Below are 25,410 nucleotides of genomic sequence, written 5' to 3'. Positions count from 1 at the left end.
GCTGCTATGGATAAAGGGGTGGTTGACTGGGACAAGACAGAGAGTGGTAATCAGTGGACACTGCTCATCGTGGACTAATGTTATTAATGGAGTTCCTCAGGGTTCAATGTTGGGTCCATTATTGTTTTCTGTATTTATAAATAATATTGATGATGGTATATCAAGCTTAATGTCCAGGTTTGCAGACGATACAAAAGTTGGCAGGGTTGTTAAGGACACTACTGATGCTATGCTGCTGCTGCAACAGGATCCTGGAAGGTTGAGCAGATGGGCTGATAGGTGGCAAATGAAGTTTAACATTGACAAATATAAAGTATTACATATGGGAAACAGCAACCCCAGAGCAACGTATGAACTCTGTGGTACTACACTGACAGTGGTAGAGAATGAAAAGGACCTGGGGGTAATTGTGCAGGCAGATATGAATTTCTCTGAGCAGTGCAGACGGGATGCAAGAATAGCTCATGGTGTCTTATCAGTGATATACAGGACTTTTTCTAGCAGGGATAAGGAGGTGATTATTCCCTTGTATAAGGCAGTGGTCAGGCCACACCTTGAGTATTGTATACAGGTCTGGAGGCCTCATTTCAATAAGGATGTAGAGCTGCTGGATCGAGTACAGAGAAGGGCAACAAGGTTAATGAATGGAACAAAGGGTTGCTCTTACGAAGAAAGGCTTAAGTTTTGCAAATTACAGTGTCTGGAGACTAGGCACCGGCGATCTGATAGAGGTGTATAAAGCCTTGATTGGTTTGAGCATGCTCAATGCTAATGAGATTCTGCCTCTTGCTCAGAGTAATCACCTGAGAGGGCATAAATTCAAATCGAGGAAAGACAGATGTAGGATAGATGTGCAGAAATTTGCCTTTAGCCAGCGGGTGGTTGGTTGGTGGAACAGACTTCCATCCCTTGTCGTGGAAGTTGATAGCCTAAATAAATTTAATGCTCAGCTGGACAGGTATTTCGAATGATCAGAGGGGTGAAGTGGAAGGTTTTTTTTTTTTTTGGCTGATGCTGCATAAGCTTGTTTTCTTGCATCATATGCCTCTACTAATGTTAATGCTAAGTAATTTAAAATTCTAAAAATGGTTATCATCATCATGAACTTGGTCCGGCTTTGGTCTTTTAAGACCTGTTCTGTTGTAGCTCTTGGAGGTGGTCTTGATCTCGCCATCATTGTCTTGCTCGACCAACATCTCTCTTGCCAATATCTCTCTTGGTTTGTAGTTAAAGGCTAATTTTTCGATTCAGTCTGGGTTCATTCTTTCTATGCGGCTGATCCATTTTTCCTGATACCGTTTTATGTCATTTACTATGTTATCTACTTTTAATTTCTCTTGGATATCTAAATTTATTTGGTGGTCTAGTCTTGTAAAGCCTAATAATGGTCTTAAAAATCTCATTTGTGCTGCTTCTAGTTTGTGTGCATCTTTCTTATTTATGACCCAAGTCTCACAGCTGTACAAGAGGGCTGGTTTTGAAGTGATGTTGTGCAGCCGTAATTTTGTTTCAGTTGTCATTTGTTTTCCGAAGTGGCGTTTAATCGTTCCATTCATTTTATTATATTTTTGTAGTTTAGTGTGGATGTCTTTCCCTTCATTTGATATTAAATTTCCAAAATAGGTGAAGTCAGATATTTGTTCCATTATTTTATCATCAATAACAATTTTGACTCTTTGTATGTTTTTTCCGCATAATCCCATTGATTTTGTTTTTGAGGTGGAGATTTTCATCTCGTACCTTTTACCTATTTTATTAAGTTCATTTGCTGCTATCTGTAGTTCATCTTCGGATTTTGCAATTATAACTTGATCATCAGCATATAATATAGTTTGGATTTTATTCCTGTTGTTCAACTGTATTCTGTTCTTAATTGTTTGTTTCCATTCATTAAGAATTTTATTGATGTAGATATTGAATAAATTTGGTAATAGTCCACATCCTTGTTTGACTCCCTTGGGTCTGATAGCTGTCCATTAGAATATTTTATACAGACTTTTGAGTTTTTATATAAGCTTTAGATTGCTTTCTGGAGTTGGGTTGGGATATTTTCTTCAAGTAGAATCTGCCAAAGTTTTTCCCAGTTTACATTGTCATATGCTTTTCCGTAATCAATAAACAGCAGAAATGTTGGTAGATTGAATTCTCTTCTTTTCTCCAAAATTTGTTGTAGTGAGAAAATGGCATCTGTTGTGCTTCTCCCTTTTTTGAACCCACATTGTTCTTCTTCTAAGAATTGTTCACTGTATTTATTAAGTTTATTCTTTAGTATATTAGAGTATAGCTTTGCAGCAGTTGACAGCAGTGTTATCCCTCTGTAGTATTTTTAAGTCTTATTTATGGAGCCTTTTTTGTGTAAATTGATTACTATTCCTGTTTCCCAATCTTTGGGTATCTGTTGCTTATGCCATATGTCTATGCATTCAAATTGTCTATGCCTGGGCTTTTTCAGTTTTTTGATTTTTTGTAATATTAACTCTAGTTCTTCCATTGTTATATATTTTCTTCATTTTTGGTTACCACAGATTCAACTTCCAATTCCCTAGTGCTTAGGTTATACCACAGTTTGGAATAGTGTTGCTTCCATTCTGCTTGGGAGATGGAGTTGGTTTTTATTTGATCATTTGTGTCTAGTTGTAATTTCTTAAAAATTTTAAAACCTCTTCTCTGTGGGCCCATAATATCACATTCTAAAGATTTAACAAATTTATCCCAGTCATCTCGTCGGATTCTTCTGGTTAGTTTTCTGACTTCTGCTCTAAGCTTTTTATATTTTATGTGTAAATGTAGATCTTTAGTTTGTAGGAACAGTTTATAGGTCTTTAGTTTGTAGGAACAGTTTATAGGTCTTTAGTTTGTAGGAATAGTTTATAGGTCTTTAGTTTGTAGGAACAGTTTATAGGTCATTTTTTTCTCATTGATGTTTGTTTCAATTCTTCATTTCAAGTTCTTAGCCAGTTTTTATTTTTTATAGGTTTATATCCAAGACTTTCTTCAGCAGCTCCCAGAATTGTTTTTTTCATGTTTGACCAGATTTCCTCAACATTATCACTTTCATCTGATTTGAGTTTATCTTTCAATCGACTTTCATACAGGAATTTAGTGCTTTCATCTTCCAACAAATGTATTTTTAATTTCTTAGTAGTTTTTGTTGGTATTTTCTTCTTTTTATTAAGATAATTTCTTTTTATTTTGAAAGTGCTTTCTACTAGGTAGTGATCACTGTCAATTTCACTGCCTCTGTATACTCTAGTGTCTCTAATTTTGTCATTTAAATTTTCATTAATGATAATATAATCTATTATATACTTTGTTTCATGCTTCCCATGTGAATTTATGGATATTCTTGTGTCTGAAAAAAAGTATTTGTAATTTTAAGTGTATTAAAAATGCAGAAGTCTATCAGGCATCTTCCATTATTGTTGACCATGGGTTCACCTTCTGATCCTATACATTTGTCTACTGATTGAGCACCAACCCTTGCATTAAAATCTCCTGCTAGTACGAGATACTCGTTTTTGTTAGTTTGGTCTATGATCTGTTGTAATTCATCATAAAATTCTACGGTTTCATCAATGTTTCCTTCTACTGGTGCGTAGATGCCAATGATTGTTATTTTATGAGATAGAATTTTTAGTCTTAATTTCAATATTCTGGGTGATATCCAAGAGTAGTCTTAATATTTTGTTTTCCCATTTTTTCTTTATTATAACAGCAACTCCCAATGATGTCCACAATTCACTTGTTACCCCAGAGTATATCATTATGAAGTTACCTATTTCTTTGGATCCTTTATTCTTCTTTTTTGTTTTGGTAATGACTGCTATGTCAGTATTTCTATTTTCTAGTTCCATGGTCAATTCATCTAATTTGTGATTTATTCCCCTAATTCCAAGTTGCTACTTTAAGTTCCTTAATCGTAGTCCTATATCCATTGCCTAGGTCGTTACCCTTCAGATCTGCCCAGTTTTTTCCCTTGAGCTTATTTCAAGTATTTAGAATGTCCCCCGGATAGGTTACCAGCCTTTTGCTGGGTAAGTTTAGTGGTGTGGCTACCACCTTATAGCCTCTAGATAAGCTTTAAAGTTAAATAACTTTAAAGCTTATTTGAATAACAGGTAAAAATGTGGAAAATTACTGAATATTACAAATTTTGAAATGTACTGCACCAAAAGACACATGTCACTGTTAATAAAGGTGCCGGTATGCTGTACCAATGGTAAATACCATTTGAAAAAAAGCACTGGTAATTAGACTAATTGTGTAATAGTAAAAGTCCATTGGTGAAGTGTTACTTATTCAATGTAGTGCAATACTACACATACTTCACAATGGTAACTCATTGTGAAGGTAGTAACAATATGAGATACAATTAAATCGATGCCACTCATACTACTGTTGTAATTCGTTATTACGAATGAAATATGGTGAAATATCACTGATAGTTCTACAGTGAATTTCCAATTTGGAGTGTATTATGCCTTGTGCATTTATTTTTCTTAGTATTATTATTATTAGCCATACGATGCAAGGAAGCCTGAGGCTTATGCTGCACCAGCCAAAAGAAATTCCTGGGTTACCCTAAGAGAGAGAGAGAGAGAGAGAGAGAGAGAGAGAGAAGGATGATGATGATATTCAGCTCAGGACCCTGGGTTTGCCAAGCCCATACTCACCAGATGTGAGCCCATAGTATTATTACTGTGTACACCATCTGGCAGCTCTCATATTGTGGAGTTATTCTTCATAACTGGGTCAGCATGATTGCAACACCAGGTTACTTACCAACCAGAGGGAGCCCAATGCTGCCTGGAGTTTACGAGAATAGGCAACAACGGCCTTCTCTACTGGGGTGTTGCCTGTTTGAGGAATTCACGAGTTTTTATGAGTGGTGTGAGTTGAAGGAGTTACTGTCCCTTTCATTCTTCTACACTGTTTCTTTTCTTCCCCTCCTGCTACTACTTTCCCTCTACTTTTTGCATATTTAAGTTTAATATTGACAATTGGATAATAGAGCTATTACCTCACACATATACAAATAAGCCTTGAAACGGTGGCATCTGGATGGTGGTATCCACTCAGAATAAGTAACAATAGTCTTCTCCATTGGTAAAACGTTACTAATTCGAGGTAGAGCAATATCATGGTACCTTGTTGTAAAGGTAGCCACAATATGAGATACAATTAAATCAATGCCACTCATACTATTGTTGTAGTGCACTACTATGAATGGAATATAGTGAAATCTCACTGATAATTCTATAGTGAATTTCCAATTTGTAGTCTATTATGCCTTATGCATTTATTTTTTTTAATACACGCACAAAATAATATTTGGAAAGGAACTATCTTGGAATAGCATTATCATTAGCAGAGGCTTATGATGCAAGAAAGCAAGCTTATATAGCATCATCCAAAAAAAAAAAAAAAAAAAAAAAAAAACCTTCCCATTTCACCCATCCATACACTCCAAACGTTTGTCCATGCTTCCTTGAATTTGTTTAAGCTATCAGCTTTCACAATGACAGATGGAAGTTTGTTCCAGCAATCATCTACCGCTGACTAAAGGCAAATTTGCACACATCTATTCTACAACTGTCTTTCTTCAATTTGAGTTTATACCCCCTCAGGTTTGTAATCTGTGCAAGAGGAAGAATCTCATCAGCATTGAGCCTGCTCAAACCATTGAAGGCTTTATACACCTCAATCAGATCACTTCTCAGGTGCCTAGTCTCCAAATGCTGCAATTTGCAGAACTTAAGCCTTTCTTCATAAGAGTACCCTCTTGTTCCTCTCACCAATCTTGTTGCCCTTCTCTGTACTCTCTAGCAACTCTACATCATTCCTAAAATGAGGTCTCTAGACTGTACGCAGTACTCAAGGTGTGGCCTGGTCATTGCCTTATGCAAAGGGATAATCACCTTCTTATCCTTGCTAGCAAAATTCTTGTATATCATTGACAAGACCCCATGACCTGCTCTGGCAGTCTGTTTACACTGCTCAGAAAACTTCATATCTGACTGCACAATTACCCCTGGGTCGTTTTTTATTCTCTACTATCCTGAGTGTAGTACCACATGGTACATTTTTATGGGGTTGCCTGCTACCCATATGCAGTACTTTGCATTTTTCAACGTTAAACTTCAGTTGCCACTTCTTAGCCAAACTTTTCTAGATCTTGTTGCAGTAGCATACTGTCATTAACAGCCCTGCCACACTTGGACATTAACCCTGATATGCTTTCACCAATATTATTGATAAATATATATATAACAAGAATGTGCCCAATGCCAAACCCTGGGGCATTCCACTAATAACATTAGTTTCTGAACAGCAGTGTCCATTGCTTACCACTCTCTGTCTTCTCCCATTCAACATCCTTTTATCCATTGTAGCAACTTCCATGTCTTCCAAGTCTTTCATGTGCAACAGTATCAAAAGCTTTCCTGAAATCCAAGTATATGATATGAAAATTAATTTTTGCATCCAGTTCCTTTGTGACTACATCATAGTATCCAATCAAATTGGTCAGACAAGACTTCCACTTAACAAACCCACACTGCGTCTGAATTATTACTGAAGTCTTGTCTAGATGATCGTGCAATGCTTCCTTAACCAGTCATTCCATAATTTCCATTTAAAGAAGTTAAACTAACAGGTCTGTAATTACTCTTGTCACCCTTTGATCCCCCTTTGTGAACTGGGGATACATTTGCACATCTCCAATCTGTAGGTGTCTCACCTGAGTCCAAGGATGCTCTCATAATTATGGCTAAGGGTTTTCTTACTTCCTCTGCTGCCGCCTTTAATATAACTGGATTAATACACCCCAGGTGCCTTTCTTATATTTAACTTCAACAATTTCTCCTCCACTTTTCTCTCAGTTATTACAAAATCATTTAGCTCACTGTTAGAGTTTAATTCCATCAAATTTCCATTTGATGGAATTTCCATCAAATGGATGGAAAATGGAAGGATCAGAGTATCTGAACTTGATGAATACTTTAACATTTTTCTATTAGAGCATTTTAACAATACAGTACAACTTCTTTTAACACTCACCTGATTAACCTTCAGTTTCTATTAACTGTGACAGGGGGTGATGGGAATCCTCATACAGTACTGCATATGGTGTTTCCATTATTGCCTGGCATTAGTCAGTATGTGCTTACAAGTTCTTAAGTACTGTACTTGTACATTTCCAGTGAGGTTTTTCCTCTTGCTTTTCTTGAAAGTTAGAAAAACATCACAAAATGGCAGAGAAACATAAGTGTTTATGTGTTGGGATTGCCCCCAAAAATTCAAATAATCAATCATTTATGGAAAAGTGAAAGTGCTACAAGCATACCATCTGTTAATGGCATGGGAAGAACAACATTGAATAATATAAAGTGTGATTCCAAGAAAATTGAAGCTCATGTATTGAAAATGGAAACCACTAATGGTAGTAATGTGAAAGAATGTAAAAGCATGATGCCTGCTAAAAATGCCCAATTGGATATGAGGCAGTGTTTCAGTGGTTTGTCCAAAAAGCAGCCATCTTAGAATTTTGCTGTCTGGATCTGTGATAATCGAGAAAGCCATCAAGATGAACAAAAAGCTTGGTGGAGAGTCTTCATTCAAGGTGAGCACTGGACAGCTGAACAAATTTAAGTTCCTGTCACAGTATTTGGCAGTTGTTGATCCAGGGAGAAAAGAAAACTGCAGATAGGGCTGTAATTTCTGCTTTCCATGACGAATAACAGAAGAAAATAGTTAATCAATTTCTGATTACAGATCAAGTGTACAACTGCAATGAGATTGGTCTTAATTGGAATGCACTCCCTGGAAACACTTTGGCCTCAAAGACAAAAAATAAATTTCAGGGTTATAAGATGCAAAAAAGATCACATAACCATAATGGTGTGTTCTAATGCCAGTGGTAACCGCAAATTCATATTAGCATTAGCAAGGGCACATGATGCAAGAAAGCAAGCTTATATAGCATCAGCCAAAAAAAAAAAAAAAAAAAACCCCACACCCTCTTTTTCATTTCACCCATTCATTTGCTACAAATTTTTTCCAGTTCTGCCTTGAATCTGTTTAAGCTATCAACTTCTACGACAGATGGAAGTTTGTTCCAGCAATCAACCACCTGCTGGCTAAAGGCAAACTTCCGCACATCTATCTTACAACTGTCTTTCCTCAATTTGAATTTATGCCATCTCAGACGATTATTCTGAGCAAGAGGAAGAATCCCATCACCATTGGGCATGCTCAAACCATTCAAGGTTTTATACATCTCAATCAGATCACCCTGCAGGTGTCTAGTCTCCAGATACTAATTTGCAAAATTTAAGCCTTTCTTCGTGAGAGCAACCCTTGTTTCCATACACTAATCTTTATCTGTACTTGTTCCAACAGCTCTACATCCTTCTTAAAATGAGGCCTCCAGACCTGTATACAGTACTCAAGGTGTGGCCTTACCATTGCCTTATACAAGGGGATAATCACCTCCATATCCCTGCTAGAAAAATTCATGTATATCATTGAAAAACACTATGAGCTACTCTTGCAGACTGTCTGCACTGCTCAGAAAACTTCATATCTGCCTGCACAATTATCCCCAGGTCCTTTCCACTCTCTACCACTGTTAGTGTAGTACCACACAGTTGATACATTACTCTGGGGTTACTTTACATTTGCAGTAAATGTAATAATGCAGTACTTTACATTTGTCAATGATAAACTTCTGTTGCCACCTCTCAGCCCATCTGCTCAACTTTTCTAGATCCTGTTGCAGCAGCGTACTGTCATTAGTGTCATTAACAACCCTGCCGACCTTCGTATCTTCTGCAAACTTGGAAATTACGCCTGATATACCATCATCAATATCATTAATGAATACAGAAGACAACAATGGACCCAACACTGAACCCTTGGAGACTCCACTAATAATATTAGTCCAGGAAGAGCAGTGTCCATTGATTACCACTCTCTGTGTCTTCTCCCACTCAAACATACCTTTATCCATAGGAGCAATTTGCCTCCATTGCTACACTGCTCCAGTTTGTGCAGCAGTAATCCATGTGCAACAGTATCAAAAGCCTTTCTAAGTTCCAAATATATGATATCAAAATTATTCTTTGTGTCCAGTTCTTTTGTGACTACATCATAGTATCCAATCAAATTGGTCAGACAAGACTTCCCTTTAACAAACCCATGCTGTGTCTTAACTATTACTGCAGTCTGCAATGCTAATTTTAACCAGTGATTCCATTATTTTCTCCGGAACACAAGTTAAACTAAAACGTCTGTAGTTACTTGTGTCACCTTTTTGTGAACCCCCCCTTTGTGAATTGGTTTTTTTTTTTTTTTTTTTTTTTCAGTGCCTTGGGCCACTCAAGGTATAGGATTTATTGCTGGTACCCACTAGTATAGCACTACCTCCAGTGGGTGCAGGATTTTTGCCCTTTACGGCAAACAATGATTTTATTGCTTGAGGTCCACCACATTTCATGCTTAGTTGTGGCCCACCTCGTCATGGTGTAGGTGGGCACTGGAGAGGTTTTCCAGGTGACTGCCTAACTGGTGGAAAAGTGGCCAAAAACAGCTAAACAACACACAAAGTGTTGTTTAGCTGTTTCTGGCCACTGTTTCTGGCCACACAACTGCACAAAGATTATATTACACACATTTATGACCTTTTACAGAGTTCTGTATTCATCACAGTGTACCATGGAATTAAACTGATGTTCAAATGCTGCCCTACATAAGGTATGATACATGCCTTTGAACTTTTTGGATTTTTCTTTGCCAGAACTTTTTGATCCGTTACGAATTTTAGGATTCGGGTTCATAATCAAGATTATGCTTACAACAAAAATGTATGCAAATGGTCTTTTACACTGAAAATCTGAATCTATTAGTCACTTCCCAGGTTAGTGGTCATAAACATAGATGGCACTGTTTGCAGTTGAAAGAAGCTGTTTGGTTATGGAATTCACTTTGATGGATAAAAGGGTAACACTTAAAACATCCTTGAGGTGCTTCCTTCACTTTGCAAAAGGACAAAGAGTGGGTGGATCCTACATGAACTTGGAAAGACTGATGCGATAAAAAGTTTTTAATAAAAATGGGGATGTTATCTCTAAGACTGAGGCTATAAGAATCATTTTAAAACACACAACCTCCAAGTTGTGTCACATGCTTTTTTCCATATCAAAGAAAACTGACACCAGGTGCTCTCATTTTAGGAAATGTATCTCAGATGAATGTGTTCTCTGTTCCACCAATCAACTACCCAACAGGTGGTTGATTGGTGGAACAGACTTCCATCTTTTGTTGTGGAAGCTAATAACCTAAATAAAATTAAAGCTGAGCTGGACAGGCATTTGGAATGAATGGAGGGGTGAAATGGGAGGGTTTTTTTTTTTTTTTTTGGCTGATGCTGCATAAGCTTGCTTTCTTGCATCATGTGCCTCTACTAATGATAATGATAATGAATGATAATGATACATTTGCACACCTCCAGTCCATGGGCACCTCCCCTGAGTCCAAGGAAGCTCTCATAATTATGGCTAAGGGTTTGCTTACTTCCTTTGCTGCCTCCTTTAATATAACTGGATAGATTCCATCTAACGTGCAGGAGAAATTGTTGAAGAAAAACAATTTCTCCTGCACTTTACTCTAAGTTATTACAAGATTATTTAGCTTACTTCTAGAGTTTAATATACCTCTGGCATTTCCCTCCCTGAATAACTCCTCATGTGTGAGTGTAGATACAAAATATTCATTTAGTTTGTTAGCTACCTGAGCAGGATCATCAACTGGAATTTGTGGGTTGATCGCTCACACACTAGCAAGGCTTTTCTGGATTTATTGGATGATTGTTTTCTACATCAGCATGTTTGGGATGCAACTAGAGGGAGTAATACCCTTGATCTGATTATCATTAGTGAGTCTTCATGCATTATGAATTTGCAGATAAAGGAACCACTAGGTGGCAGTGATCACAGTGTGCTCAAGTGGGATTTCCTCAAAGAGGTAACTACCATCAGGGATAAAGGGAAGGGTTTTTGCTTTCAACTAAAGAGGTCTGAGACAGTATTTAAATTCTGTATGGTGGTACCCAACTGGTGATGTTACCAACAGCAAATTCAAAATGGGAAGCGTTCAAAGAATTAATCTCGGAAGCTACTAGGATTTACATACCGACTAAGAAATATTGTTCAAGGTTTAGGCCTAAATGGATGTCAGATGAGCTAATGGGGCATGTGGCAGAGAAGAAAAATGCATGGGATACATATAAATTAATGGGTGACATGGAAGCTTATGATAGATATAAGCTGGTCTGTAACCAAGTCACAAAGGAGATTAGGCAGGGAAAGGCAGATTATTTTCTGTATACTTTTATCACTATATTTGTAATGTAACCTCTCTACATGAAATAAAGAATGTTTGTAAAGCAGTTTAAGATTTTGTTTTATTTACTACAAACAGCTCTTGGAAAAATAAGTTCTGGCATGGAAAAATTTTCAACATTCACAAGTGTTATTGTGAGGAGAGGGATACATACTTCGGGGGCTCACATCTGATGAGTATGGGCTTGGCACGCCCAGGGTCCTGAGCTTGATATCATCATTCTTCTCTTTCTTGGTGATTCCCTTCTACTTTTGACTCTGTCTCTCTCTTCTACTCTCTCTCTCTCTCTCTCTCTCAGGGTAACTTGGGAACTTTTTTTTTTTTCCTTTTCCTGGTTTAGTATAAGCCTCAGGCTTCCTTGCACCACATAGCTATTAATAATAATAATAATGAGAAATCTTTGGAAAAAAAAGGATGCAAAGAAAAGCAGCAAATAGTTCTTTACCTATATGTAAACTCTAAAAGGAAAAGGATGAATCAGATTGGTCCAATGGATATTGATAGTTCAACTGTTGATCATCCTGCTCAGGTGGCTAACAAACTAAATGAGTATTTTGCATCTACATTCACACATGAGGAGTTATGCAGGGAGGTGAATGCCAGAGGTGAATTAAACTCCGGCAGTGAGCGAGATGATTTTGTAATAACTGAGAGTAAAGTGTAGGAGAAATTGTTGAAGATAAACATAAAAAAGGCACACAGGGTGGATGGTATCTATCCAGTTATATTAAAGGAGGCAGCAAAGGAAGTAAGCAAACCCTTAGCCATAATTATGAGAGCTTCCTTGGACTCAGGGGAGGTACCCACAGACTGGAGATGTGCAAATGTGACCCCAATTCACAAAGGAGGATCAAAGGCTGACACAAGTAATTATAGACCTGTGAGTTTAACTTCTGTTCCAGGAAAATTAATGGAGGCACTGGTTAAAGAAGCACTGCAGGATCATCTAGACAAGACTTCAGTTATAGCTCGGACACAGCATGGCTTTGTTAAGGGGAAGTCTTGCCTGACCAATTTGATTGGATACTATGATGTGGTCACAAAGGAACTGGATGCAGAGAATGAATTTTATATCATATATTTGGATCATAGAAAAGCTTTTGATAATGTTGCATATGGAAGACTGCTGAACAAATTCAAACAGTGTGGCATTAGAGGCAAATTGCTGCTCTGGATAAAGGGATGGGCGAGTGGCAGAAGAGAGAGAGTGGTAGTAGTAGTAGTAGTAGTAGTGGCACTTGATGCAAGAAAGCAAGTGTAGGAGCTTATGCAGCATCAGCCAAAAAAAAAAAAAAAAAAAATCACACCATACCCTCCAATTGCTTGTCCAGTTCCTCCTTAAATTTATTTAACCTATCAACTTCCACAACGACAGATGGAAGTTTGTTCCAGCAATTAACCACCCGCTGGCTAAAGACAAATTTCCACACATCTATTCTACATCTATCCTTTCTTAATTTGAACTTATGTCCCCGTAGGTTCATATTCTGAACAAGTGGGAGGATCCCATCAGAATTCAGCGTGCTCAACCCATTCAAGGCCTTATAGACCTCAATCAGATCACCGCGCAGGTGCCTAGTCTCCAGCCACTGCAATTTGCAGAACTTAAGCCTCTCTTGGTAAGAGGATCCCTTCATTCCCCTCACCAATCGTGTTGCTCTTCTCTGTACACGCTCAAGCAAATCTACATACTTCCTAAAATGAGGCCTCCAGACCTGTACGCAGTACTCAAGGCGTGGCCTGACCATTGCCTTATACAGAGGGACAATCACCTCCTTTTCTCTGCTAGCAAAATTCCTATATATCATTGACAAAACCCCATGACCTGCCCTAGCAGCCTGTCTACATTGCTCAGAAAACTTCATATCTGACTGCACAATTACTCCCAGGTCTTTTTCATTTTCTACCACCTTAAGTGTAGTACCACACAGTTGGTACGTTTCTCTGGGGTTACTTCTACCCATATGCAGTACTTTGCATTTGTCAAGGTTAAACTTCAGTTGCCACTTCTTAGCCCATCTGCCCAAATTATCTAGATCCTGTTGCAGTAGCACACTGCCATTACTGTCATTAACAACCCTGCCAACCTTCGTGTCATCTGCAAACTTCGACATTAAGCCTGATATACCTTCATCAATATCATTGATAAATATACAAAACAACAGTGGACCCAACACCGAACCCTGTGGGACTCCACTAATAACATTAGTCCACGAAGAGCAGCACCCATTGATTACCACCCTCTGTCTTCTCCCACTTAACCATCCTTTTATCCATTGTAGCAACTTACCCTTAATACCATTCTGCTCCAATTTGTACAGTAGTCTTCCATGCGCAACAGTGTCAAAAGCTTTCCTGAAATCCAAGTATATGATATCAAAATTATTTTTTGCATCCAGTTCCTTTGTGACCACATCATAATAACCAATCAAATTTGTCAGACAAGACTTTCCCTTAACAAACCCATGCTGTGTCTGAATTATTGCTGCAGTCTTGTCTAGATGATCCTGCAATGCATCTTTAACCAGTGACTCCATTATTTTACCCGGAACAGAAGTTAAACTAACTGGTCTGTAATTATTCGTGTCACCCTTCGAACCTCCTTTGTGAATTGGGGATACATTTGCACATCTCCAGTCCGTGGGAACCTCCCCTGAATCCAAGGATGCTCTCATAATTATGGCTAAGGGTTTGCTTAGTTGCTTTGCCGCCTCCTTTAATATAACTGGATAGATCCCATCCGCCCCAGGTGCCTTTCTTATGTTTAACTTCAACAATTTCTCCTCCACTTTGCTCTCAGTTATTACAAAATCATTAAGCACACTGCTACAATTTGATAACCTTCTTCCATTTTCAAACTGTAATGATTCCTCACGTGTGAATGTAGATGCAAAATACTCATTCAGTTTGTTTGCTATCTGAGCAGGATCATCAACAGTCGAACCATCGATGTCAAGTGGACCAATCATATTCAGCCCCTTCCTTTTAGAGTTTATATAAGTAAAGAAATCCTTGCTGTTTTTCTTAGCATCTTTTGCCAAAGATTTCTCGTAATCCGCCTTTGCCTGCCGAACCTCCTTTGTGACCTGATTACAGACCTGGTAATCAATGGACACTGCTCTTCATGGACTAATGTTATTAGTGGAGACCCTCAAGGTGCATTGTTGGGTCAATTGTTGTTTTCTGTATTTATAAATGATATTTATGATGGTATATCAGGCTTAATGCCCAAGTTTGCAGACAATGCAAAGGTTGGCAGGGTTATTAATGACACTAATGACAATACACTGCTGGAACAGGATCTAGAAAAGTTGGGCTGAGAGGTGGCAAATGAAGTTTAACATTGACAAATGTAAAGTACTACATATGGGAAGCAGGTAACCCCAGAAACGCATCAAATCTGTGGTACTACACTGACAGTGGTAGAGAATGAAAAGGATCTGGGGGTAATTGTGCAGGCAGATATGAAGTTTTTTGAGCAGTGCAGACGGTCTGCAAGAGTAGCTCATGGTGTCTTGTCAATGATATACAGGAATTTTTCTAGCAGGGATATGGAGGTTTCTGGGATAAGGAAGTGCAGGTTTCTGGATTCACCGTTCCATTAATAAACTTAATTTGCCCCACCTCTTTGTTTGTTATGCATCCCCAGACCATCTGACTGGCGGGGAAATTTACAGTTGATGTTATGCAGTCAGGATGATATGCCTCCGGTGTCTCTTTGCTCTTTTGTCCATGAAACATGCATTTTATTCCAAGAAAGTCGCTTCTTTCTCATTTGTTCTCTCAACAAAGACTTCTTCTTGGGCCGATTTTGGATAGTTTGTGCACTTATTTCAACACCAGAGGCCATCCCAACATGAAGTTTTAGATCAGAAGCACTAGCATGGCAATTACGAAGGCATAGCCATTTCAAATATCGATCTTGTGAAGGCGTAGTCACTCTCTTACGGCCTGATCCAGGTCTTCTCTTCACATCACTGGTTTCACGCTTTAATTTCACCAAATATGGAGGATGCAGAAAGGTCAGGGAATGACCATTGCATATTCACGGAGCAATATGGCCTTAGTTGCTAATGCCCCTAAAACCCAAATAATAAACAAACAAACAAGCTTTAATTTCAGCACCTGGGATAATGTTGACTGGTGGCAGCCTATTTTATCAGTGATAGCACTTCCTGGGGCTGGACAAGAGCTACACTTTTATTTTCTTGGTGTCAACTGTGAAGGTATGGAGCCACGCTTAGACCTCCGCAAAACAGGATACTAATGAGCATGTATACCCTTCCAACACCGTATTTATAGAAATGGCTGATGCAATCCCTTTCAATTACTGTCTGATGCAATAGAAGCATTATCTGATGCAATACCTTTGCTTTGCGACAAACAAAAAACTGTAATCAAACAATATTTTATATGTTTCATTACAAATGTACTTTTTTTTAAGGTGATGCAGTTTTTTGTCCGCCACTGTATGCTGCAACTCCAAAGGAGCTCATTCTTCCAAATTGGTAATGAGTTTAATGAACAGAATGTCTTTGTTAAATACACACAGAGGCAATGTCATTTCCAGTGTTGTTGCTTACAGACTGGGATTAGGTGGAAATTTCTGTAGCGGATCATTTCGCTGTAGAATGTAGATTTCTGTTCCTGTTCTGTGGTTGTATGATGTTCTTTTAGTTGTCTTTTCATTGAAGGGTTTAATCCATTCAGATTTCGTTGATGTGTTTTTGATTTCTGCTGACCTTCAAGGAACAAGTAACGAAGAGAGTGTCATGTTACTACAAATAGGACAGAATAAACCTCCATCCACCTGATATCCTAGCCTGTAAGTCACAACACCAAAAATGACATCATCATCTCTTTGAGTAGATAACAGTGGCTATCAAAAGTTAAGAAAAAAAATTACTTTGTTCCCGCAGCATTTTAGATCTGTTAATGCAAGGATGCAGAAGTTGCCAAATAATCCAATTCCTAACAACAAAGGCTTATTCTGGGTTTTCCAAGATAATAATATTCCCTTCATATGACTTCAGACATTGTTCCCATTTGTTAAAGGCTGGGACATAACAGCCAAATATTATGGTCTTGTACTGGTTTTACTGTATTGTACTTTATGTGTAGATAGATTAAAATAGGGAATTTAATACTAAGCAATGCAGTTTTCAGTATTATTTCTCGAATTTCTTTCACTCAAGAAAGTAGTCACTTTGTATGCTGGAATAATTGCCAAAGACATAGTTGCCTTAGCTGATTTGCTAAAGCAATATGAGGTGGCTGCTTCCACAAGAAAGAGAGACTCCCACTTGTTTACATTAAGAATTAGTTTAGAAATGGAGGAATTACCTCTATGATGTCTTGTAGAACACTTCATTGCTGATACTCTCCATTGTTGAATAACTATACAAATAGATTACATGTATTCCACACCCTCACAGACAAAATCAATGATCTAATGCACCATGGAAACGGAGGCATGCGGACCCCAAGCCAAAACCCAAATTACATCGAATCACCAACCCTAATCTTTGAGCAAGAGAATACGATACGTCCATATTTTAAAAACAATTTAAATGCTATGAAACCAAATAAATAATGAATCCATACTTCTAATAGTTTAAAAACTAATATTAAAACATAGAAAAATATTAAGACTCCTCTGAAACATTAAGAAACTAAAGAATTTGTTACTTCCCTGAACTGGGATTTTCAACCAGGGTCGTGATCACAGGAAAGTGAAATTGCGGGTATTGTGGTGAAATTTTATAGCATGTATTAGCATTAGCATTAGTAGAGGCATATGATGCAAGAAAGCAAGCTTATTCAGCATCAGCCAAAAAAAAAAAAAAAAACAACCACTACTCCCATTTCACCCCTCAATTTGTTCGAAATACCTGTCCAGCTGAGCCTTAAATTTGTTTAGGCTATCAACTTCAACAACAAGCGATGGAAGTCTATTCCACAAACCAACTGCCCGCGATTGTAGATTAGTTGATGTAGATTAGTTGTGATCTTGGCACATGCGCATGAAGGACCATGAATCTGCGATGAGATAGGGGCAGTGTACATTGACTGAATTTTGATATATTTTAATTTCAAGCGTCTCCAAAATTAATAGTTTGGTGCAATTAGATATGTTATAGAATATCTTAAAATACCGTTATGATTGGACTAAATTCAATAGCAAAGCTTAATTAGACGGTACTCACCTTATATGATCTGCAGTTATTACTTGGAGTAGGATGGACAGATAATTTTGGGGTTTGAAAAGTTTAAATAATTTAGAGTTTAAATGAGTTAATTAGTAAGGATACGGAATTAAAATTAAAATGGAATTAAAATATGCTCAAGGAAGTAGAAGTGCACAACTCTGTCCTTGGTTGTCATTGAAGAATTAGCTAATTAAAAACTCTAAAAAAACTCTAAAAAATACCAAGTTTCGTATATTTTTTAGAGTTTTTAATTAACTAATTCTTCAATGACAACCAAGGATGGAGTTGTGCACTTCTACTTCCTTGAGCATATTTTAATTCCATTTTAATTTTAATCCCTTATCCTTACTAATTAACTCATTTAAACTCTAAATTATTTAAACTTTTCAAACCCCAAAATTATTTATCCATCCTACTCCAAGTAACAACTGCAGATCATATAAGGTGAGTACCATCTAATTAAGCTTTGCTATTGAATTTAGTTTGTTGTAATCATGTTGGATGCTGAGAATTTTTCTTCATTGAATAGAAAAGTGTGGCTTTCACTGATCGCATGGAATGTGAGTTCCGAAGCCAAGGAGCAGGATGAAGGGACAGATGTTGAATGTTGTCTAATTCTTGTACCGAGTGTACAACAAGTGGATCCCTGGTATGAGGAGTTGCAATCCTTGCAAGATACATTGCAGATTAAATCATTTAACTGGAACATGGAAGAGGAGTGGACTTCATGGTTTTTAAGGGCAGCACAGCAGGTTGTTTCATTGTAGGTTTGGCTATGATTTTGAATTGTGTGGCTTTAAAAATACTATTTAGTTTTTTGAACCATTGTTCAATATACAGTAAAGCAATAAACTATTTTTTTTATGTTATTATTGTTGATAACAGGAGAGGTATTATGTAATCTGTTTTTTGCTTGTAACCTTATTTCGTTTATAATAGGTAGGAGGTAACCTGCATTTTGAAATCTGTTTCTTAGTGTTTGTATTTCTGTGTTTAGGGCTGATTTAGATGTTGAGTATTTATAGGCATTGAGAAATTGATTTAGGATAATGGATCTTTTATAGTTGAAGGTGTGGTAGCTATTGTAACGAAGAAGCATTCCAGTGTTGGTGGCCTTTCTGTATATGCTGAATTGAATTTTGTTCATAACCCATGTGAGGGTGAAATTTTAAAAATGTAATGATTTGCACAGCTTCCCTGCCCCATGTCACGAATCTCTCTAAAAGCTCCCTAACCCGTGACCAAATTTCGCTTCTGTCCAAAGGCTTAAACTACAATTTACCTCCCTGCAATTTGCCTAAGAAACAACTTGTTATTGACGTCGAATTTGGACTTTGGAACATCCCACAGAAAGACATAATCATTCAACAGATAAAGCAGGTAGTGAATAACCCTAAAAGCCTGCACCTTCTCAAATTAAATAGTAAAGAAACCTCAGCACTAAGTGACCTTCAAAAAAACAAAGATATCATGATACAAAATCCAGAAAAAAGTGATATGGCTGTAGTTTTAGACAAGCAAGATTATATCAACAAATTAAATTCCATGGTATGAGATACTTCCACTTACGAAGAAGTCAATCCGTACCTTTTTCCAATTTAGTCAACCAATATAATGACTTTAACGACATACCGGAAAAACAATTACATTATGATAGCCCAGTTAAAACAATTAAAAGCTAGGATATGCAATATACCCTCACTTTTTGGCCAGGTCAAACTACATAAGACAGGGTTTCCCCATTTGTCCCATCGTTTAATACAAACATTCTGCATTCTCAGCATTAGCTTCCCACATATATAATATAGTCAAACCGTTCAGACAAACCAATAAGTTTTGAATAAAAAACAACTTCGCTATTTAACATCCTAAAAGATAAATCACTTAAGGATAATGACAGCCTATTTTGCCTAGATGTCACCTCTTTATATACCAATGTGAATGTCTTATACACCCTGGACATCTGGGACATACTAAACAAAGACTCCCTACCAATTAATCACACTAAACTCCCGATTACAGCTATTTTTGATCTGATAAAACTTTTAATTGAAGCCAATTATATCACCTTCCAAGGTAAAGTTTTCAAACAGTTTTATGGCCTACCCATGGGGTTAAATCTAAGTGGTTTACTAGCAGAAATATACCTTACCACTATTGAAATAATACATTTAATATCCTTTGTTCCATGGGTGACCTACTATGGTAGATATCTGGATAATATACTCTGCATCACAGATGTGGGGACCATACAGGACATCCTACAAAACTTGTAGTTTGTGGTCCATGCAAGGTTAAGCTTCACACTAGAATCCGAAAATACTGAAACAAAATCATTACATTTTTTAAATTTCACCCTCACACAGGTTATGAACAAAATTCAATTCAGCATATACAGAAAGGCCACCAACACTGGAATGCTTCTTCATTACAATAGCTACCACACTTTCACCTATAAAAGATCCATTATCCTAAATAAATTTCTCAATGCCTACAAATATTCAACATCTGAATCAGCCCTAAACACAGAAATACAAACACTAAGAAACAGATATCAAAATAGAGGCTACCCACTACAAACGAAATAAGGTTACAAGCAAAAATGCAGATTACATAATACCTCTCCTGTTATAAACAATAATAACATAAAAAAATATTTTATTGCTTTACCGTATATTGAACAATTAGCATTAGTAGAGGCTTTTGATGCAAGAAAGCAAGCTTATGTAGCATCAGCCAAAAAAAAAAAAATAAAATAAAATAAATAAATAATAAATAATAAATAAATAAAAAATAACCACTTCCACTTCATCTCTCTGTTCGTTCGAAATAGAAGGTTGAATACAATGGTTCAAACAACTAAATAGTATTTTTAAAGCCACACAATTCAAAATCATAGCCAAACCTACAATGAAACAACCTATGCTCTTAAAAACCACGAAGTCCAATCCTCTTCCCTATTCCAATTAAATTATTTACTCTATAATGTATCTTGCAAGGATTGCAACTCCTCATACCAGGGATCCATTCATTGTGCATGCAATACGAAAATGAGACAACATTCGACATCTGTCCTTTCATCCCACTCCTCGGCTTTGGAACTCGCATTCCATGTGATCAGTGAAGGCCACACCTTTCTATTCAATGAAGCAAAAATTCTCAGCATCTAACATGATTACACCAAAGTATTAATTTTGGAGACACTTGAAATTAAATTATATCAAAATTCAGTCAATGTAAGTTGCCCCTACCTCATCGCAGATTCATGGTCCTTCGTGTGCATGCGCCTAGATTGCAACTAATCTTCATGCTATAAAATTCCCACAGTTTCACTTTCCTGTGATCACGACCCTGGTCGAAAAGCCCCGTCCACTTCAGGGAAGTAACAAAATTCTTTAATTTCAGAGGAGTCTTAATGTTTTTTATGTTTTAATATTAATTTTTAAAGTATTAAATGTTTTTATGTTATTATAGTTTTGGTTTCATAGGATTTAAAATTTTAAATAATTATATTTAACTTTAGTGTTGATCCAAAGATTAGGATTGGCGATTCGATGTATTTTTGGGTCAGGCTTGGGGTCTGCAGTCCTATTTTGTCATGCTTTGGATCATTGATTTTGTCTGAGAAGGTGTGGAATACATGTAGTCTATTTGTATAGTTATTCAACAACAGAGAGTATCATCACTGAAGTATTCTAAAAGACATCACAGAAGTAATTCCTCCATTTCTAAACTAATTTATTTATAATGTAGAACGTATTGATCCTTTGCTGCTCTGTCTAATTATATTAGAAATAAACTAAAAAGAAATAGACTATAATGAAATATTACAACTTCACATATTTAATATACTCATAGCAGATGCTGTATGACTATAAATAAATCTGGTTAATTGTGAACTTAGTTCAGTTTTCAGAAGAATGTATTGTGAGTTCATAAGATCAGAGTGTGTTTACTAACAGCAATTGTATACCTGCTGGCTTCAAAGGATTTGTAGATAGCAAATTGCAAGTGTTAAGTTATATGTTATTGGACTTTAACTTAAATATAATTGTATTTGGAGAATCAGTTAGTTATCCAGTATCCACTCAGAGAACAAGTTTTTTCTGCCAAATTAAAACAAATCAAATTTTAAAAAAAATTGGATGAGTCCAGTTTTCTGGCAGTCAGATTTATGGTGTAATTTTTAATAATGGTTAGGAATATTGAAAAAATGGTGTGGGAAAATCAGGGAAATGAAAATTTTGAATATTGTAGATATTAACCTGACTCATTTTAAGCAAGCTTTTATAAAAAATCGCTAAAATTTGATTGTGAATAATTGTTTTAATAGCAATACTTGACAACAGCTCACTTTTTTTTTAGGGCCTGGCATACGAAGATATAAACAATAGAAATCATCTCACTGCAGAACCACATTTTATGAATAACTAGAATATTTAATGGTTGTACTTAAGTTCTCACTTGCCTGCCCTGTTTGTATCTACTTATTTCAGTTATTTCGTATAAAGTACTGTTATGCTATTTCCTTTACCATAACCATACTTTACTTCACTTTATCCATATTGACTTGTACATATTGTTTTGATTTATTTGCTGGTTGTTAAAAGGAGCAGTCTGTGCAACTGTTTAGAGTACTATTAATTAAAATAAAATGTTTTTTTTATCAGTTAACATAACAGTTAATTATTATTGGTCTACCTATTATTTATAAAACATAATTGAAATCATATATTCATAATAATACTTTTTTTTTCTCTTTGTATTATTTTTAAGACTGCTAGTTGATCCAGAAACAGGACAAATAAAAATAGCTGAGTGTGGTACAAAGACTTGTCTTGATTATGAAACACAGCCAAGTTATTCTCTTACCTATGAGGCAAAGGATGGAGGAGGAAAAGTATCAACTGTAAATCTTTTTATTGAAGTTGTTGATGTCAATGATAATTATCCCCAGTTTACAAAAGAGGAGTATGGCCAAGAAATACAGGAAAATGTTTCAAAATTTGTTCCTCCGCTTATTATAAAAGTATGCTTTATTTGTTCAATATTAGTAATGGATTTAGTAAACTTTCATAATGGAAAATAATCTGATTCACTTGTACATATTGTATAGTATTTTTCATTGAAATTAGGAGGACTGTTTTAAAAAGCACTTATGAATCTACACAAAACTTGCTTACATTATCTTGTCTCTTCTGCTTCTCATGCTTTGAATGATGATATTGATGATACAAATGATATTGACATACAGATTTCAGGTTTGATGTCTTAGTTTGCTAATGATATAAAGGGGGGAAGGGTGTTTAATGACAATAAACAGGGTTTAATACTTCAAGCAAATCTATATAATCTAGGAAGATGGGCTGAGAAATGGATTGCAAATTTAACATTGGTAAATGCAAGTTAACACATTTGGGTAGCAGTAATCCTGGAATAGCATAATACTTGGTTGGTAAGGTAGATAAGGAAAAAGGCCTGGAGTAATTCCTGTGCGAAGCTCTCTGAGCATTGTAAAAGATGCTGTTTGCAAACAGCTTGTGGGATTTCTGTCAATGATATGCAGGAACTTTACTATCAGGGATAAAGAGGTGATTATCCCATTGTATAAGGCAATAGTGAGGCCACATCTGGAAAGTTCTATACTAGTTTATAAACCTCATTTTCGGAAGGACATAGATCTATTTGGAAATGATACAGAGAAGAGCAACAAGATTAGTTTGGGGTGTGATATTCTTACCAAGGAAGATTAGGTTTTTGTAAATTTCAATCTATGGAAAATAGGCATTTGTGTTGTAATCTAACAGAAGTATATAAGACTTTAAAAGGGGTTAAATAACCTCTCTTTCAGATGACATTTATGTGGATACATAAATGTCATCTGAAATTTAAATTTAATAAGGATTTTCACAGAATAGATGTGTAGTAATTTGAATTTATTTCTATGTGTTTCCACCAGTTGGCTTGAATTAAACTTTTACTTAGTGTTGCAGAAGTGGGTAGCTTGCATAAATTTAAAGGTGTGAGCAAATTATTAGGAGAAATGGACAAATTAAGTGGTTCTATTCTTATTTTTTGGCTTGTGCTGCATGCCAAAAAATGCAACATGATGAAAAGAAGCAAAGCTTCTTTGCATCATGCTGCCAATACTATTAGCATTAGCATTAGTAGAGGCATTTGATGCAAGAAAGCAAGCTTATGCACCATCAGTCAAAAAAAAAAAAAAACAAAAAAAAAAAATCCCCACTTCCACTTCACCCCTCTGTTCGTTCAAAATACCTGTCCAGCTGAGCCTTAAACTTAATTTAGGCTATCAACCTCCACGACAAGGGATGGAAGTCTGTTCCACCAACCAACCACCCGCTGGCTAAAGGCAAATTTCTGCACGTCTATCCTACATCTGTCTTTCCTCAATTTGAATTTATGCCGTCTCAGGTGATTATTCTGAGCTAGAGGAAGAATCCCATCAGCATTGAGCATGCTCAAACCATTCAAGGCTTTATACACCTCTATCAGATCACCTCGCTGGTGTCTAGTCTCCAGACACTGTAATTTGCAAAACTTAAGCCTTTCTTCGGAGGAGCACCCCTTTGTTCCATTCACTAATCTTGTTGCCCTTCTCTGTACTCGTTCCAGCAGCTCTACATCCTTCTTGAAATGAGGTCTCCAGACCTGTATACAGTACTCTAGGTGTGGCCTGACCATTGCCTTATACAAGGGAATAATCACCACCTTATCCCTGCTGGAAAAATTCCTGTATATCATTGACAATACTCCATGAGCTACCCTTGCAGCCCGTCTGCACTGCCCAGAGAACTTCATATCTGCCTGCACAACCACCCCCAAGTCCCTTTCATTCTCTACCACTGTCAGTGTAGTACCACAGAGTTGATACGTTGCTCTGGGGTTGCTGTTTCCCATGTGTAGTACTTTACATTTGTCAATGTTAAACTTCATTTGCCACCTCTCAGCCCATCTGCTCAACCTTTACAGATCCTGTTGCAGCAGCATAGTGTCAGTAGTGTCCTTAACAACCCTGCCAACCTTTGTATCGTCTGCAAACTTGGACATTAAGTTTGATATACCATCATCAATATCATTTAAATACAGAAAACAATAATGGACCCAACACTGAGCCCTGAGGGACTCCGCTAATAACATTAGTCCACGACGAGCAGTGTCCATTGATTACCACTCTCTGTCTTCTCAAGCACCTCTTTATCCATAGCAGCAATTTGCCTCCAATGTCACACTGCTCCAATTTGTGTAGCAGTCTTCCATGTGCAACAGTATCAAAAGCCTTTCTAAGATCCAAGTATATTATATTTGGATCTTAGAAATATTATATTATATTATATTATAATTATATTATAAAATATTATATTATATTAGAATTTATAATATCAAAGCTATTCCCTGCATCCAGTTCTTTTGTAACTGCATCATAGTATCCAATCAAATTGGTCAGGCAAGACTTCCCCTTAACAAAACCATGCTGTGTCCGAGCTATAAATGAAGTCTTGTCTAAATGATCCTGCAGTGCTTCTTTAAGCAATGCCTCCATTAATTTTCCTGGAACAGAAATTAAGCTCACAGGTCTATAATTACTTGTGTCAGCCTTTGATCCTCCTTTGTGAATTGGGGTCACATTTGCACATTTCCAGTCTATGGGTACCTCCCCTGAGTCCAAAGAAGCTCTCATAATTATGGCTAAGGGTTTGCTTACTTCCTTTGCTGCCTCCTTTAATATAACTGGATAGATCCCATCCACCCCAGGTGCCTTTCTTGTGTTTATCTTCAA

At 36.8% G+C, this 25,410-nt stretch overlaps 1 protein-coding gene across 6 annotated transcripts in view; it reads left to right on the top strand.

The window, feature by feature from the left end:
- Cad74A (cadherin 74A) overlaps positions 1-25,410 on the top strand; it is a 748,720-nt gene that overhangs the window by 304,374 nt on the left and 418,936 nt on the right. For all 6 annotated transcript variants that reach the window (XR_016546733.1, XM_090369392.1, XM_090369388.1 and 3 more), the window contains one exon: positions 22,386-22,638. Coding sequence is in view for 5 of the 6 variants with exons in the window: in XM_090369392.1 (XP_090225518.1) it covers positions 22,386-22,638 (253 nt within the window). In the remaining variant the exon portion in view is untranslated. The remainder of the gene's footprint in view (positions 1-22,385; positions 22,639-25,410) is intronic.

Source organism: Mastigoproctus giganteus, chromosome 3 (assembly GCF_048544385.1).
Source record: "Mastigoproctus giganteus isolate SK-2022 chromosome 3, ASM4854438v1, whole genome shotgun sequence".
NCBI classification, from domain to species: domain Eukaryota; kingdom Metazoa; phylum Arthropoda; class Arachnida; order Uropygi; family Thelyphonidae; genus Mastigoproctus; species Mastigoproctus giganteus.
The sequence above is the reverse complement of the archived record's forward strand: the minus strand, read 5'-3'. Positions and strand labels throughout refer to the sequence as shown.